The following is a 19,332-nucleotide window of genomic DNA, read 5'->3' as shown; positions in this document are numbered from 1 at the left end:
CCCCTTCATAGACGCTGCCTGACTTGCAGAGTTCCTCCAGTATTTTGCCTGTTGCTCTGGATTTCTAGCATCTGCAGAACTTCTTGTGGCAAGATTATGTGGTCAAGATTATTTTATAATACTAAAAAACACAATGTACATATAACTATTCTATACACAGACTGATTGTATGTACATAAAGTGACACAAAGTTAATGGGTGGAGGTGTTCATCACCCTGACGGCTTGGGGGAAATAACTGTTTTTAAGTCTAGTAGTCCTGGTATTAGTGCTGCATAGCTGTTCCCTGATAGGAAGAGAAGAGAATTCTGTCCATCGCACTATAAGCTTGTTTCTTATATATGGTGAAAAATCTTTAGAGTGTCAGGAGGTGAGTCACTTTCTGTGGGATACTCAGTCTCTATCATGCTTTTGTAGTTGAGTATTTATCTCGCTGGCTCTTTTGGCATGCCTTGTATAAGTATGACATCTAGTGCACCAAATATTGACAGCCTAAAGCCCATGCAGAACCAAAGAATTATTCCCTCAGAATAATTAAGTTAAATTAGGTTAAATACCCAGGCAAATTATAGGTAATCATTAAGATGCGCAAGTCTGCTGATGCTGGAAATCCAAAGCAATACACACAAAATGCTGGAGGAACTCAGCAGATCAGGCAGCATCCATAGAGATGAATAGATAGTTGATGTTTCCAGATGACACCCTTCTTCAGGACTGAGAAGGAAGAAGGAAGATGCCAGAATAAAAAGGCAGGGGGAAGGGAAGGGGACTAGCTGGAAGGTGGTAGGTGAAGCCAGGTGGATGGGAAAGGTCAAGGGTTGGAGAAAAAGGAATCTGATTGGAGAGTGGACCACAGGAGAAAAGGAAGGAGGGGGGGACTCAAGGGGAATTAATAGGCAAGTGAAAAGAGATAAAAGTTAGAGTGGGAATAGAGGAGGGGGAGGAGGAAATTTGTTTACCGGAAGGAGAAATCAATATTCATGCCATCTAGTTGGAGGCTACCCAGACTGAGTATAGGATGTTGCCATGCCATCAGGTTGGAATACATCTGTAGAGTTCCTCTCAACTCCTTTGATCAGTTGAAGCTATACTTATAGAGAAACTTGACCTCCATTAATATTGAATGGAATTCTGATTGAACTGAGTTGGTAGACTTCACAACCTGGGTAATTAATGATCACCTGGAAGTGAGAATGTTATGGATTAGCAAGGCCTTCTTGTTTTTTAGATCTTGGATATCTACCCTAGAGCACTCTTCTTGCACTTAAAACTTATCTCAGGGGAAAACATGTATAGTGACGTTAATAGTGACCAAACACCTTTCTAACCCTATTTGCTGTCTCTTGTTGCCCAGGTTACCAGGAGATTCACAAACCCGGATTGGGTTCATTACATTTGCCAGCACGGTAAATTTCTTCCAATTGCACAACAGTTTGTTTCGACCTCGCATGATGGTTATGGCTGATACTGATGGTAGGTCAGGCTGAAATTATTTTACCCCATGTTTATTGATTTATGTGCATTGATTGATGGATAACTAGCTAAAGGGGCAGGAAGTATGTACCAGTCACTAGGTGATGGCTGGATGCTTCTCTCGAGGCTTTGATGACCTTGCTGTTGGACCTGTTCCCTGAAGCTATCTGTCCTTTGCAGGTGTTTGAATTCGAGTGACACCACTGTTAATGATTGGAGATCCCTCCAGCTTTGTTTTTGGCAACTGTATCTGCATACTCTGGACATGAGCAAGCTTTACCTTATGCCATTCAAGTCTGTTGTAGACCAACTGGTAGAAACAGATTGTTGGAATGAGAAATAGAATCAGAATAATGCAGCACTAAAAGAGGCTATTTGTGTATGCCGGTGTTTTGAAAAGGTTGTCAAATCATCTCATTCCCCTGTTTTGTTTCCATTTCTCTGAAAATATCCTATTCCGTTTTGAATGCCATGCTCTGAAATTCTTTTTTTTATATCTTGACTTCTCCCTATCCTCCTCGATCCATTTTGTTTTAAATTTGCCAATGTCCTCTTTTATTAAATTACAGGTTTCTAATATAATGCCTTTGAAAACACAATGGGATTTGGTTTTTCTATATTGGAAGACTCTGGACACAAGGAAGTTGTTGAGACTACTCATCCATGGTTAGAATTCTGAACCAATTGAAATTAGCCAGCTTCTGTTGTTCACATATAGTTGTCTCTTTTTAGATATCTTTGTACCAAGCGAGAATGAGATATTGGTGAATCTCCATCAAAGTAGACAGGTAACACGATTCCATTCCTCATCAGATCATATAATGTATCTTATTAATAAATTACTATTGTACATTGTCATTTTGACAATGAGGAATCAGGCTTTTCAGCCTATCTAGTTCATAATTGTGTTTATCCTAGAAGCGAGAAAATAACTCTGGTCCAATCCCTCTTCCCATAACACTTCAGTTATTTCTTCCTTCATTAACCTTTGCCATCATAATTGACCTCTGGCATCATATTTTGACCTTTGACTGTTGTGCTTCTACTACTGGAAATATCTTTCATAACTGAAAGGCCTTTTAAAATTTCTGGTACTTGATGAAATCAGGCTAAGAGAAGAAATTAGTAATATCTTTGCCCAGTAATGGCAGCTGTAATACATCAGATGAGTGAAATGACTTGTGATTCCATCAGGTGCCTTGAATTACAAATGTACAACATTGTCATTTTAAAATACATTAAATTTGACAAATAAATCTAATAAGCAAAAGAAAAACAGAGGAATATGGACATTGTGTAGGCAGAAGGGATTAGATTTATTTTTTCATAAAGATAAGATTAGCTTTATTTGTCATATGTACATCGAAATGCACTTTCATCAAATCAAATCAGCAGGGATTGTGCTGGGCATCCCGTAGGTGTTGCCTCACTTCAGCTCCAGCATAGCATGTCCACAACTCACTAACCCTAACCCTAAGTCTTTGGAATGTGGGAGGAAACCAGAGCACCTGGAGAAAACCCATGAGGTCATGGGGAAAACATACAAACTCCTTACAGACAGTAGTGGGTACTGAATCCTGATCTTACAGCTGACACGTTAAGCAATTACATGAACCGATATGCTGCCAGCCAACATTTAATTGCTAGTTTAATCAGTCTGGCAAAACGTATGGGTTGAAGGGCCTGTTCCTGTGCCGTACTGTCCTATGTTGTAAAATAATATACTGAACACTTTCTCCCTTATTCGCCAAAGTTCACAGAGGACTGCTATGCATAAATTACACAGTACTTTCTGAACCTTGCTTTTTATTGCTATGCTTAAAAATGGAGCCATGTAACCAAATACTTTGATTCACGTGGTAATATTAAATGAAGTTTTCCTTTAAAAGGTGGACATTACAAAGAATCAATTCTATCTTGTGATAGAGCTAACAATAATCTGGCTGGATTGATACAGGTCTTCAAATGCATAGCCATAAACAACTAGATTAGGAGAGCTGAATCTGAAGGTAGCTTCATAACCCTGTGCAGCTCAGCCCTTAGTTTGGAGCATTCCAAAATGAGGATTCGCTATGCCAGCATGGTTGAGTTGGGCTGAAGGGTTATTTCCTGTGCTGTATAGCTCTATGACAGGATGTGTATGAAATCAAAATGGATGCTTGGAATTTGGTTTGTTAGCTCAGAACTTCTTCAGATAGGATCACTGCCTGTGCTGGGGGTTGGCTACCTGCTAAACATATACTCATCTAGAGTGTGTTTAGTAGGCCATCAGCATGTGAACCTCCTCAGGAAGAGCAGCTCTGATGTGCTTAGTGAACCCTGTGTAGTGTGAGGCCTCCAAATGTCAATCCCACTGACAAGTTTTGACAGCTGTTGACGTTAAAGCCTGAGGTTGTCCAGGCTGTCAAACAGATGCTAAGCAGCCAAAGCTTTGTGGATGTCTCACTAAGGACTACTTGCATATGGGTTGAAGAGATCCCTACCTTGGTGATGTGCTGACTTGTTAGACATGCAACTTGTGTTAGCTACTTGTGGTGAAAACAGTCCTACAATCAATAAGCTGTCACAAGTGTGAAATTAGTCAATGTGCACATCATGATATCAACTGGATCTTTAGTTTTTTAAACTGTCTCAGTTATTGTTTATTTGTGGTTGGGAGTGTTTGTTGTCTATCTCCAGTAACTCTATTAATGGATAAGTAGGATCAGACCCATCCTCAGGTCAGATCTGTTCCCTGATAATTGAAAAGCAATTGTGATTCTTCATTAATCATAGTAACATATTCCACACTAGAGCACTTTAAAAACTCTTTCTTTCTTGTACAAGAATACTGTGAAGGGATGATAAACAATTCTCCAGTGAATTGTCAGTTTGTATGTGTCATTAGTGCAAGTCTCATGAGCAAAGTGTATAATGACTCCCATTAGAATATTCATTAATTAAAGTCATTGAGATATACACTCAGTGGCCACTTAATTAGGTATACCTGCTCACTAATGAATCTATGGCGGCTACTCAATGCATAAAGGCATACAAGCAAATGTCAGAATGGAGCAGAAATGTCATCTAAGTGACTTTGACCGTGGAATAATTGTTGGTGCCAGATGGGGAGGTTTGAGCATCTCAGAAACTTCTGATCTTCTGGAAATTTCACGCACAAGAGTTTACAGAGAATGGTGCAAAAACAAAAATAAAATCCAGTGAGCAACAGTTCTGTGGGTGAAAATATTTTGTTAATAAGAGAAGTCAGAGGCAAATGGCCAGACTGGTTCAAGATGACAGGAAGGTGACAGTAACTCAATTAACCATGCATTACAAATGTGGAATGCTGAAGACCATCTCTGAATGCACAACATGTCAAACCTTGAAGTGGATGGGCTACAGCAGCAGATGACCAAGAACATACACTCAGTAGCCACTTTATTAGGAGCAGAAGGTACCTAACCCTAACCCTAATAAAGTATATTTCTCTCCCTCTTGGTTTCAAATGCTTGTACTAGAGTCTAATGAGTGTCCTAAAAGCCAGTTCTATAAATATATGGTTAGATATATCAGTGATTTAAAAACCTCAGGATCAGAATCAGGTTTATTATCACTGGCATGCGATGTGAAATTTGTTAACTTTGCAGCAGCAGTTCAATGCAATACATAATCTAGCAGAAAGAGAGAGAGAAAAAAATAAACAAATAAGTCAATTACGTATATTGAACAGATTATTCAAAAATGTGCAGAAACAGAAATACTGTACTGTATATTAAAAAAGTGAGATTATTATGTTGGGCAAAGTTCCATGTGACTTGTTTCTTGGGCAACTGCATATTTGAATGTTGCTGTGACTTTTATAATGTTCCTCTAACTTAATATTTCTGTGCCACAGCTCATCATTTCCCTACTTGAGGATTTGCCAGGTATGTTCAGAGACACTCAGAAGAAAGGATGTGCTTTTGGACCAGCTCTACAGGCCGCTCAGAAAGTCCTGACTCATTGTGGTGGACATGTGTCTGCTTTTCTGACCCAGTTACCTAACACAGGCTGTGGGTCCTTACAACCCCGGGAAGATCCTGGCGATTGTACTCTGGTAGGCTGAGATTTCTCTTCCAAGTCAAAGTCGAGTTTTCTGTCACATGCACAAGTACAAGTAAATGCACTGAAAAACTGACTTACAGCAGTGTCATAGGCACTGAGCCACAGAAATGCACCATTCACAACAAAAGCATAAATTAGTATATTTTATACACCATTGTTACAACAATTGGAGTGAAACAAACAAAGGCCATTGTAGTGCAAAGTTGTCAAAGTGAGGTAGTGATTAGAGTTGTGCAAGTTGGTTTGAGAGCAGAAAGATTGAAGGACCAGGTTTTTCTTAAACCTGGTGGTGTGGGACTACCTCCTGCCCACAGCTGTGATCAAATGGTATTGGCCTGGATGGTGGTGATCTTTGACAGATGTTGCTTTCTAGAGGCAGTGCCTCATGTAGATACCAATTTCAGGGAGGGGTGTGCCTGTGATGTATTGAGCTGAGTCCACACTTTCTGCAGCTTTGTGTGTTGCTGTATGTTCCAATTGCCATACTAGCCCATTATGATCTTAGTGGGTAGTCTTATTAGTCACAGATTCCCATCTCATTGGTTACATGTATCACACCATTTGAGTGAACTAATTTGTGCTCCTTTATTTCTACCAGTCTCTTCCTTTCTCCTTCTTATCCAGTTTCTCTTTAGGTACTTCTATGCCACACACCTTGCCTACTCTTTATTTCATTTGAAGTTCTGGGTTACAAAATTTCTTCCAGATTCTGTTTTGTACATGATAGTAACTTTTCTTCGTCCATGATCTAAATATTGGACCACCATCAGTTGAAACACCCCTTTTAGTTCTGCCTTATCAAAATCTTTTGAAACTTTAAAGGACTCCAGCTTATCTTTGTCCAGCCTCCCCTGAGAAAAGAACTCCACTTTGTATAATTTCTCCTACAACTACTTTGTTCTGTTGTCATCCTTATATAATCTCTTTCTGATCCTTTTTTTCATTGCTCTTTCTCCTCTTTGTTAGTTGGACACGAGATTGCAGATACTGGAATCTAGAGTGAAAAATAAATTGCTGGAGGAACTCAGAGTCTGTGGAGGGAGAGGGATAATTGAAATTTTTTTTTACTGCTCTTTATTCATAATAGGACAAGAAATGGCACTTGTTTTTGTGGTCTCACTAACATCCCAGACAATTTCAAGATAAGTGCTTTGCTTTACAATTTTATCCTTCTAAGGGTGAACCCAATATTTTTGTTTTTGCTTTTTTTCTTGGTCTTGGCAATTTCTATTGCTACTTCTGGTAATTTGTATAAGTTGAGTCGGACACTTTCAAAGAATGTACAACTCATCTCTCAGTATTTTTTAATTTGCACTATCTGTCTTAGACCATAAGGCATGGGAGCAGAATTAGGCCATTCAACCCACTGAGTCTGTTCCACCATCCCATCATGGCTGATCCTGGATCCCACTCAACCCCATATACCTGCCTTCTCACCAAACATTTTGTACATTGGTAGTTTGACTTTATTTATGCATAGATTTTCATAAGGTCTATTGTTTTTCTTTATTTTCCTGTAAATACTTGCAAAATGGTGACATATATGCATGTTAATAATAAATTTATTTTGATTTGAACTTTGAATCAGTGATGTTTTCATAAGGACAATGGACTTTCTAACTTTGTTGCTTCTGGTTTGCAAATGCATCCTCTCCCAATCCTTCATTGTATGAACTTTTTTTGAAAAGACATGCATGAAGTTCTAAATTCAGAATATTTAAATGTAATAATCACTTCTTTCTACCTCCCTCTCCCTTAGGGAGTAAAGCACTTGGGGCCAGCTATCAACTTCTACAAGGTGCTTGCAATTGAGTTCTGTGGACAGCAGACTGGTGTGGACCTATTCTTGTTAAGCCAGCAGTATGCCGACCTTGCCTCTATAGGTGAGTGTTTGGACTAATGGCAAAATCAGTTATTGCCCTGGGATACAGAATCATAAGGGGAGAAAATCAAATACACTAAATATAGCACATGAATGTTGTACAAGGTGCATACAACACGTGACCAGAAATGAAACTCTAGCCCAAAGAATTTAACAGCAAATGAAGCCATTTGACCCACCACTTTTTCAATAATAATCAAAACAGTGTTACTCCCTGTTGCCCTTCCAAGCACATTTCATATACATAAAGTTCTCTTTTCTAAGTTTCTACTAAGCCTACATCTCTCCTTTCACATAGTAAAATCAGATAACAACATTAAGTTCGAATTGACATAGATACAATGGCTAGATGTTCTTCTGATCTGTAAGATTATAGAAAATATAATTTACCATTTGTTTCCTTCAGATAGCAGCCCATGACTCCTACATTAGGGCACTGTATCAACATAAGCTGTTACTCTTAGAACATAGAACACAGAAAACTATAACATAGTATATGCCCTTTAGCCCATGATGTTGTGCTGATGTTTCAACCTAATCCAAAGTCAGTCTAACCCTTCCTCCTCATTTTTCTGTCATCTATGTGCAGTCTAAGAGTTTTTTTTAACTGCCCCTAATGTATCTGCCTGGCATGCTGTTCCAAACATTCAACATGCTCTGTTAAAAACTTAACTCTCATATCTCTCCTCCCCCTATATTTTCCTCCAATCACCTTAAAATTTTGCCCCCTTGTATTAGCCATTTCCGCCCAAGGAAAATGTCTCTGGCTATCCACTCAATCTATGTCTCTTATCATTTTGTACACCTGTATGAATTCACCTCTCATCCTCCTCCACTCTAAAGAGAAAAGTCCTAGCCCACTCAACATGTCTTCATAACTAATGCTTCTAGTCCAGGTAGCAGTCTGGTAAATCATCTCTGCACCTTCTCTAAAACTTCTACATCTTTCCAATAATGAGATGACCAGAAGTGAACACAATATTCCAAGGGTGGTCTAACCAGGGTGTTGTAGAGCTGCAGCATTACCTTGTGGCTCTTGAGCTCAATTCTCCAAGAGTTGAAACATCCCCTTTAGTACTGCCTTAACAAAATCTGCATCATTACCTTGCGGCTGAATCCCCCGACTAATGAAGGGCAACTCACAATACACCTTCTTAACTATCCTCCCCACTTGCATGGAAAACTGAGGATCTGAGGATGTGGACTCCAAGATCCCTCTGATTCTCCACACTGCTAAGAAACATGTCATTAACCCTGTAGTCTACCTTCATATTTGACCTTCCAAAGTGAATCACCACACTTTTCTGGTTTGAATTCCATCTGCTTCTTCTCAGCTCGATTCTGCATCCTGTCAATGTCCCCTTGTAATTTGCAACAGCCTTGAACACAATCCACGCAACTCCACCAATCTTTGTGTCGCCTGGAAACTTACTTACCCATCCTTCCACTTACTCGCCCATGTCATTTATAAAAATTACAAAGAGCAGGGGTCCCAGAACAGATCCCTGCAGATCATCACTGGTCACTGACCGCCGGGAAGAATACGCCCCGTCTACAACCACACACTGCCTTCTATGGACAAGTCATTTCTGAATCCACACAGTCAAGTTTCCCTAGATCCCGTTCCTCCTGACTTCCTGGATGAGCTGACCAGGGGAACCTTACTAAAATCCCCATTCACCACATCCAGTGCCTTACCTTCATCAGTGTGCTTTGTCACATCCTCAAAGAATTGAATCAGGCTCGTGAAGCATAACCGGCCCCTTGCAAAGCCATGCTGGCTCTTCCTAATCAGACTATGCTTCTCCAGATGCCTGTAAATACTGTGTCTAAGAAGCTGTTCCAATAATTTGCCCGCCACTGAAGTAAGATTGAGGGTTATTCCTACTCCCTTTCTTGAACAAAGGAATAACATTTGTCTCTCTTAAGAAGTCCCTATTGGGAAGTGTACCAGATCAACACTGCACTCTGTGCTAAGGAGTGTCAAAGTACTGGATCCTTTTCTACTAAGACAAATTTGCATTTCTATAGAAACCTTCAGATTTCGGGATGTCTGGTTTACTGCCAATGAAGGGCACAGCTATAATATAGGAGAGATAGCAGCCAGTTTTCAGCAAGCAGCATTAGCAGTGCAGCCTCAGAAAGGATGTAAATTTTTCTCTGGTTTAATTCGTATCTCTTGAATATCCAATCTTCTTGTTCAGAGATGAGAATGAAAATTAGTTGTAGACTGGGCTCTGAGACCTACAGTACTTGCTGGTACTGTGTATTATCGTATTGAGATTGTTGACACCCCCAAGACTGAAAGTTTGGGGCTTGTATTTATAATATGTTTAATAGTTTGAGTTGGATGACAGCAATCTGTTCTTTGTATAGCAAGGACCTACATCTCGCAGGCATTTTATGAAAGCATTTCAGACTCTCCAGGCTTTGGTCCTGAGGTCAACTTCGCACTTTAATTGTTCTTGAATAGGTATTAGTTTCCACCTTTGCTGTGATTCCAAGATTCCTTTCCAGGAGTTACTTAGTGTTGGTACCATGATCTGAAGCTTCTTACATTGAGGCAGTTTTTTGATTGCTTGAATTTGATTTGGTTACAGAGAAGTTTCTGTAAATACTTTTAAATTGTGATCATGGAATCAGCAAGGTGATAGCAATCTTCACATAATCCACCTGTTTTATAAGATTATTTCCCCTAATAAACCTGCCATCCAATGCAACAGAGTGGTCTGGGTATTCCTGAGCAAGCTCCCAATCAGATCTGTAAGATACTACCAAATAATAAAATAATGTTGGTCAGCGCTTATTCAGAATGTAAGTTCCGATCTTTTTGATACAAAAAAAAAGATTAATTTTTATTTAGAGATAGAGCACTATCAGGCCCTTCTGGCCTAACAAGCCATACCACACAGCAACCCACCTTTTTAACATTAACCTAATTACAGGGCAATTTACAATGACCAACTAATCTACTAACTTGTACGCCTTTGGACTGTGGGATGATGAAACCCATGCAATTCACAAGGAAAACGTACAGACTCCTTACAGACTGTGCTGGACTCTGACCTCTGGAACACCCTGAGCTGTAATGGTGTTGAACTAACAATGAATCAAAATCAGACTCATTCAAAGTATTTGCAAAGAAGACAAGCAAAGTAATTGCAATCCTCTGGAGACAAGGTTCCACTGAATGCTTATTCTAAAAATGCTGCCTTCTGTCAAAACATCCAATCCTATAAGACCATAAGACATTGGAGCAGAATTGAGCTATTCGGACTATCGAGTCTGCTCCACCATTCCATCATGGTTGATGTATTATCCTTCTCAATCCCATTCTCCTGCCTTCTTCCCATAATCTTCGACCCCCTTACTAATTAAGAACCTATTAACCTCCACTTTAAATATATCCAGTGACTTGGCCTCCACAGCCGTTTGTGGCAGTGAGTACTACAGATTCCCCACCCACTGGCTAAAGAAATTCCTCCTCATCTCTGTTATGAAGGGATGTGCCTGTATTTTGAGGCTGTGCCTTCTGGTCCTAGACTCCCTTACTAAAGGAAATATCCCCTCCATGTCCACTCTAACTAGGTCTTTCAATATTTGATAAGTTTCAATGAGATGCCCCTCATTCTTCTAAACTCCAATGAGCACAGGCTCAGAGCCATCAAGTGCTCCTCGTATATTAACCTTTTCATTCCCCAAATCATTCTTGTGAACAACCTCTGCATCCTCTCGAATGCCAGTGCATCCTTTCTTAGATAAGGGGCCAAAAACTGCTTACAATCCTAACAATATAGTAAAACGATGTGAAATCCATGTGTACTGCCTTCCTTGCTTTTCACTGAGCAGTTTGCAGGAATGGTTATACATTAGACATAAATAAATCAAGTTTAGAATACATGTGTCTGAACAGTTTCTATTGTATTTGCTATACAGCCATACAAGATCTCAAAATCTTTTTCCATCTCACCCCATTATGAGATCCTTCTATTCATTTCTCTGTCATTTATTTTTCTTGGTATTGCTTTCAGATACCTCCTAGTCTGACCTCCCACCCACTCCTCACTAACCCATGTGTGTTTAGCTGTGTGTATATCATTCAAACTTGTTCATTAATTGTAAAGCCCTCTACTTTTCTTCTAGAGCAAAGAGCCTGTTCAATCTTTTCTGAAGTTTAGGACAATGATGCAGGGAATGAAAGGGTTCATATGTGAGCCCCATTTAATGGCTCTGGAATGTACTCACTAGAGTTTAAAAGAATGGGGGGATCATATTGAAATGTACTAAATATTGAAAGGCCGAGAGAGAGTGGACATGGAGAGCATATTTCAATTAGTGGGAGAGTGCAGGGTCAGAGGTCACACCCTCAAAATCAAAGGACATCCCTTTAAAACAGAGATGAAGAGGAATTTCTTCAGCTCAAGGATGGTGAATTCATTGCAACAGATGGCTATAGGGGCAAAGTCATTGGGTATATTTAAAGTGGAGATTAGGAAGGGCATCAAAGGTCATGGGGTAAAGATAGGAGAATGGAATTGAGAGGGAAAATAAATCAGCCATGATCACATGACAAGGCAGACTTGATGGGCTGAATGGCATAATGCTGCACCTATGTCTTATAGTCTGATAGGAGCTATCAATTTCTTTTTGCTGCTTCCAGATCAGCATTAGACTCTTGTCAGCAGTATGGCCTTTCACTTAATGGTAACTGGCCTTTAAGGAGCATTGTTAACATAGACAACATTCTGACATTTAACCAGCAAGTAGACCCTGAGGATTAGTTGTAGATGACTTAAGTAGGTGGTCAAAGGAAGGTATGAAGAAAGTCCTGATGAAAGGTCTCAGCCCAAAACCTGAGCTGTTTATTCCTCTCTATAGATGTTGTCTGATTTGCTGAGTTCCACCAGCATTTTGTGTGCATTGCTCAAGATTTCTATTGTCTGAAAAATCTCTTGTGTTGAGGATTTGAAGAAAGTAGTCTTGAACTGCTTCAGAAATGATAGAGGTGGTTAACAATACCATTTGATGAGAGGATTCTATGGACTTGAGCCATTTCTATTTGGCAAGTTGGTTGTCGCTGTGAGACAGGAAGAAGTAATTACCTGATAGTGTGTGTGGCAAGCTCGTCAGAGAGTCGTAAAATCACAAAGCAAAACAGCATAGAAACAAATCTCTCCAATCCACTAAATTCCTGCCAAAAGATCAACTGATCTATTCTGTAGAAATTTTGTATAGTCCATTTAAATGGATAAATGTGAATGTAGCGGGTAGACTGACATGGGAGGAGAGTTAAGTTAAACAAAAGAGGTTGTACAGGTGATTGTTAAATTCTGTCCGAAGATTAAACATCCTTGCTGCACAGGTAATTTTGTTTTACAGCTTGCCTTTCCAGGTACACATGTGGCAATGTATATTATTATCCAGCATTCCATCATATCCACAGTCCCGCCATGGTAGAAAAACTTGACAAAGAATTCCAGTGCTACTTGACCCGCTCCTTTGGCTACGCGGGAACACTGAAGATTCGATGTACACGAGGTGAGTGGATGAGTGTCCCTGAGCTTGCTCAAACTGAATAGATGAGTTTGATCTAGATGTTTTACAGCAGAAAGCAGTCAGTATTAAAATGCAGTAACAGTCTATTGTATGGGGGCGATGAGTTCATTATTTAAGCTTCTTAATGATGCTTATTCTTTCTTCTTGGATTGCCTTCCCTGTGGGTGCATAAATAGTAGAGATACAATTTATTGATGCTAAGTAAGATTTTCTCATTGTCTTGTTAAAAGGGGGCCAATCTATACATTGAATTCTGATTGTTGAAATGGTTCCCCTCACAAAACAATTAAAAAGACCAAACATTCCTATAGGAGTGCTGCCAGAAGAAAGCCGTATCCATCTTTGCTACCATCGAGAAAGAGATAAAGGAACTTTAGGTCCCAGACCACTAGGTTCAAGAACAGTCATCACACTTCAACCATCAGGCTCCTGAGCCAATGTGGATTACTTCACTTACCTCAGCAATGATTCCACAATCTTTGGACTCACTTTCAAGGATTCTACAATTTATTTGTTTATATATATATTTGTTTAAAAAAATACACACACACAAACACACAATGTATGGTAGATGGTAACATATATGCACTTTGATAATAAATTTGCTTTGAACTTTGAATTTTAAACAAAACTATATGATTCTCATTATTTTGTTTTCTCCCCTTTCAAAAAATGGGTTCAACCACCCTCCTTTATCCTCTATCATTTTCAACTGCTGTTGATGTCTGCCTGGTTCCTTTCTCATCTATCAAGTTACATACTGAGGATCAGCTGCAGGACGCCTCTTTGTTCATGACATTCCTCTGGTGTCCTTAAGCATCTACCTTTGAATCTCTTATTTCTCACCTACTCTGCACTACCTCATTAGCTAGTGGTTAGAGCAATGCTTTGCAGCACTTTGAGTCCCAATGTGACCATATGGGTTTTCTCTGGGTGCTTCAGTTTTCCTCCCACATTCCAAAACTGGACGGTCGGGGTGAGTGAATTGAGGGCATGCTATGTTGACACCAGAAGCATGGCAACACTTGCGGACTGTCCAGCGCAATCCGCGCTGAACTGATTTGATGCAAATGACGCATTCCATGATATGTTTTGATGTACATGTGACAAATGAAGTTAACGTTGTTAAATGAATTTTTATTGCTTGTCTGACATCCAAAATTGAATTAGCAGAAATGTCCTCCAAATAGAAGCTAGGTGTCAAAGATAACAAATGCTCCCAATCTACACGGGAACCTAAAATGACACAGACTGCTTACAACTAATATCATATTTGACTCCATAATGAGTTACATACCTTATATCCATTATTAATTCGCCTTATTTTCACCTCCATGATATTGGCCTGACTCTCTCTTCGCACCTTTTTTTATCTGTAGACTCAGTTATCAAAGTACATACACGTCATCACATAAAACCCTGAGATTCTTTTTCTGCGGGCATACTTAGCAAATCTATAGAACGGTAACTGTAAACAGGATCAATGGACAACAAACTGTGCAAATGTAAATATAAATAAATAACAAGTATGAAATAACAAGATAGAGTCCTTCAGTTGAGAGAACACCAGAAGTGTTCTTCATCTATCTTTCTTCATTCTATCCACTATATTGGAAGGACATCATTATGATCACATAGAAAACCAGGGAATAATCAGTTAGCCATATAAATTTGTCAGAAGCAGATCCAGACTGACCAACCTGATTAAACTTTTTGGCAAAGTGTGTTGAAGAGGGCAGTGCGGTCGATGTAGTTTATATATCATATAAATATAATTGCAAAGAAAGCACGACAGCAGCTCTCCTTCCTCAGGAGTCTGCGGAGATTCAGCATGTCATCAAAAACCCTTGGCAAACTTCTATAGATGTGTGGTGGAAAGTGTGCTGACTGGCTGCATTACAGCCTGGTATGGGAACACCAATGCCTTCAAGTGGAAAATCCTACTAAAGGTAGTAGATTCTGCCCAGTACATCCCTGGTAAAACCTTCCCAACCATTGAGCACATCGGCTTGAAATGTTGCCGTAGAAAAGCAGCATCCATCCTCAAAGATCCTCACCGTCCAGGCCATGCTCTTTTCTTGCTGCTGCCATCAGGTTGAAGGTACAGGAACCTCAAGACTTGCACCACCAGGTTCAAAAACAGTTACTACCCCTCAACCATCAGGCTCTTGAACTAAAGGGGCTAACTACACTCATTCTACTTCTGGTGTTCTCTCAACTGAAGGACTCTTATCTTGTTATTTCATACTCGTTATTTATTGCTATTTATTTATATTTACATTTGCACAGTCTGTTGTCCATTGATCCTGTTTACAGTTACCATTCTATAGATTTGCTAAGTATGCCCACAGAAAAAGAATCTCAGGGTTTTATGTGATGACATGTATGTACTCTGATAATAAATTTTACTTTGATCTTTGAACTTCAGTAAGGTCTTTGACAAGATCCATGTGGGAGATCAATCTAAAAGTGTATAGTCTGTGGGGCACTGGACAAGGTATGATGGTGGAAGTTTTTTTTTGTGATTGTGAGTTGTGGTGTTCCACAGGGATAGACGCAGAAACCCTTTCTATTTGTATTGTATATGAATTATTTTGATGCAGATGCAGTTTGCAGATGGCACATTGGTGAAGTTGTTGAAAGGTTATATTGATAGTGAAATGGGCTGAGAAAGGCAGATGGAGTTTAATCCTGTGAGTTGATTCAGTTTGGGAATACTAAGGAGGCTAAGGCATGCACCATGAATGCTATGGGCATTGGGAATATTGAGAATCAGAGGGACCTTGGAGTATACATCTAAGGGTTGTTGAACGTGGCCAGGGAGGTAGATAATGTGATTAAGAAAGCACAAGGGATACCAGCCTTCACTAGTTATGGCATTGAATTTAAGAGAAGAGGGAGGGTTATGCTCCAACTTTATAAAATAGATCCAATCTCCCTCTAGAGAACTACATAAATTCCTGGAGAGGGTGCAGAGGAGATTAGCCAGGATGTTGTCTGGGAAATAACAGTTCAGCTCTGAACATAGACTGGATCTGTTGACCCTGGTTTAGAGGAGGTTGAAAATGGGCGTGGTTTGGGTATACAAAATGAAAAGGGGTAGAGAATACATTGCAGGATCCTTTCCTGCTTATCGGAAGAAAATAGAACTAGAGGATATAGCTTTAGGGTAACAGGTTAAGAGATTTAGAAGAGATCTGAAGGGACATTTTTCACCACGAGACTGGTAAGTACCTGCCCGAGAGAAGTGGAAGCAGAGTTGCTAACAGCATTGAAGAAGTGTTTAGATGAACACTGAAATGACCTCAACATAAAAGGCTATGGGCCAAGTGCTGGAAGATGGGATTAATGTGGATTGATGTCCACTGGTCAGTGTGGATGTGGTGAATTAGTTTCTATGCTGTATTTTTCTATGACTATCATCCAAAAATATACTACTCCTGTCCCCCCTCTTTTCAAGTCCCATTCCCTACAACCCCTGAGTTAGCTGAACTATATTAATTCTAAGTTAGACAATACTGCAGTTTTATGTGTAAGGGGGTTTCTTCTTTCTTTATGTTACTGCGTGTGTTAATCAAAATGGCTTCTTTGTCTTGTTAAAAGTGAAAATGCTTCTTTGTTATGATAACTGGTGAGAGAGTGCTTTCTCTCGAAGCTTGTTTGGGTTATTTTTACTGATAACGAGAATTGTATTTATTTGTTAACCAATTGGAATAGAGGTTATTCTTCTTGTGGGTCTGTTAAGCTAGAGTTGCTTTGGAGCTTTTGAAAGGAGTTACCGCAAGGGGGTGAGAGAGAGAGGACATGATGCTGTAAGCTGGGTGACGAAATGGACCCCGAACGGGGGTCTGAGACCAGGGTTTTCGGCGAGGAGAGGAGACGAAGACAGACGTGCCGGGGGTGCTTGGTTGATCACTTCGGGTGGTCCTGAGCTACAAGTCAAGGAGGTCTGAGGGGATCGAATGGTGGGCAGAAGACTCCGTTAATTGAGCTCCAATGGTTGTGCACGAAGTGGTTTGGACTTTGATAAGTTTGGCGCCTTTTACTTTTCCTTTTATATTGTATCTCTATTAAGTACATAGTTCCAGTAGGATCTATAAAGTGTAATCATTTAATCGCATATGGTGTACTGTCCGTTACTGGGCTTGGTGGGGACATCACACAGCATCTACACAAGCTGATTACCCAGTTTGGCGGGGCCAAAGACTGCTCCCCCTAGACGGAAGCAAGCTGAGTGAGCCTGATGCTTACCAGAAGATTACATACAATACACAAACGTCTCCTTCATACCTTTCCTTACCCTCACCACACCCCCCTAAGAAATCAACCAAGGTCTTTCAAGGTCTCTGTAAACCAATTCCAATTCTGGTTATTTCTACTGTCAGCTTTGCCTTCAATGCCAAGGATTAAAAATTCTGGAATTTTCTTGCTAAACTGCTCTTTGTCTCTACCTTTCCTTCCTCCTTTAACCTGCTCCTGAAGTCAAATTCAATGACTAAGTCTTTGGAGAACTGTTCTGATATCTCCAAGGTGACGTGGCAAATCTGAGACACCCTCTAAGACACTTTGGAATGTTTTGATGTATTAAGACTGCTCTATGATACTTGTCTTTGTTGAGATAATTGTCATTTCACATCTCTCTCTTTAGGTCTCATTGTGGACACTCTCTATGGAAACTCTTTCCTGCAGTCAATGCAGAAGGTGTACCTGCCCTGTGTCCATCCTCAGGCAGAGTTTGCCTTTCAAATGATGATAGATGGTGCTACAGCTGAGAGTTCTCACGTGATCTTCCAGTCCTCTCTTCTCTACACTTCCTGCCAAGGTAAAATGGAATTTTCTTAGTGCTTGCCAAACTTTGTCCAAATCCTTTCAAACCAGTGAGTTGGGAATTCAGCATTGCTCAAGGGAGCTTTTTGGCCTTTGCTTATGTGAATATGATTGTAACCCTTTCTGAGCCATTCACAATTTAAATCTGTATTTCAGAGCTGCTCAAAGACCATATATAATAAGAGAGATGCTTTTCCGTGTATTAAAGGGATATAACTATTAATAATATGGTGCCAATGTCAAGCTCCCCAGGTTCACATAGGGCAGTAAAATGAACAAGATACCAGAAACATTAAACTTTCTCTGGAGCTAAAGTCAATATACATTTGTTCATGAGATGTGCATGCTGTTGGCAATCATGGGATTTATCCTTGTTGAAGGCAGTAGCTAAGAAGCAATTGCTGGGTCTGGAGTAATTAATAGGCCAAAATGGGCAAGGACGGAGATCAGAGAACCTGATCCGTGTGTCCGTGTGCCTCATGATCTCAGACCTCTGAAATACTCCCTCCCTGAGTTTATCAACTGCTACAGAATTTTTTCTCACTCTATCCTCTTCTATTTTTCCATGCTTCCAATCACTGTTGCTGAGCTTGCGTATCACTAAATGGAATTCCCACCCCAGACCCACCATTCTATCATCTCCCCACCAACCACATCCTGTCACACCTCTTTTTTTTCTTTTCTCCTTTGGAATTCCATTCTGCTCCTTTAAAATCTAATTGTCAACCTATTGTTAATCTTTGAATTACAAAATTATATAACGCAGGAGGCCCCTAATCCCATCATACTTTTGACAAAGGTGTCTATTTACTATCCCTCTGCCCCTTCTCCATTACTTCTGCAGATATTTCCCCATTTCTCATCTTCCTTCTGGGATAAGACCTGATGAAGGGTTTTGACCTGAAACATTGATTGTTCATTTCCTTCCATGGATGCTGCCCGACCCACTGAGTTCCTCCCTACTTTTCAATTATCTTTCAAATGTCAGTATTGAAATTGGCTGTACACCACATTCCACATGATGACAGTTCACTGCTTTAAAAAAATCTCATTGTGTTTCTGCTCTTCTTGTTTGTAAATACTGTGTTCCAGAAGTTGTGTCCTTTGGTTACCAATCCTTTGACACTGAAAGCAGTTTCTCCTTATTTACTTTATCAAATCTAATCTTACAATGTTTGTAATTTGGAATATGCTTATTAAATCTCACCTTAACCTTCACTGTTCTTGGTAGAGCAACCCCTAGTTCCCCATATTCCAACATCACTCAACCACGAGCTTCTTTCATAGTTTCTTGGTCCAGGTTGGGTGGAACGACAATTTTCAATCTGTCTTTGAACTTCCTTGTTTTGTAGGTGAAAGGCGTGTTCGAATCTACACCTACTGCCTCCCGGTGGTTAGCTCCTTAAAGGAGGTTTATGCAGGAGCCAATGTAGGCGTCATTGTGGGCTTTCTTTCCAAGATGGGTAAGACAACAAATTAAATGTGCTTAATTATGGGGTACAGGAGAAT

General features: G+C 40.0%; 1 protein-coding gene across 1 annotated transcript in view; it reads left to right on the top strand.

The window, feature by feature from the left end:
* LOC140714282 (protein transport protein Sec24A-like) overlaps positions 1-19,332 on the top strand; it is an 88,600-nt gene that overhangs the window by 47,668 nt on the left and 21,600 nt on the right. Inside the window, exons 9-15 of the mRNA XM_073025364.1 lie at positions 1,354-1,472; positions 2,205-2,260; positions 5,350-5,550; positions 7,318-7,441; positions 12,820-12,978; positions 17,645-17,818; positions 19,176-19,286. Of these exons, the coding sequence (XP_072881465.1) occupies positions 1,354-1,472; positions 2,205-2,260; positions 5,350-5,550; positions 7,318-7,441; positions 12,820-12,978; positions 17,645-17,818; positions 19,176-19,286 (944 nt within the window). The remainder of the gene's footprint in view (positions 1-1,353; positions 1,473-2,204; positions 2,261-5,349; positions 5,551-7,317; positions 7,442-12,819; positions 12,979-17,644; positions 17,819-19,175; positions 19,287-19,332) is intronic.

This window comes from Hemitrygon akajei, chromosome 21 (assembly GCF_048418815.1).
Source record: "Hemitrygon akajei chromosome 21, sHemAka1.3, whole genome shotgun sequence".
In the NCBI taxonomy this organism is placed as follows: Eukaryota; Metazoa; Chordata; class Chondrichthyes; order Myliobatiformes; family Dasyatidae; genus Hemitrygon; species Hemitrygon akajei.
This window is presented reverse-complemented; position numbering and strand designations above follow the sequence as displayed.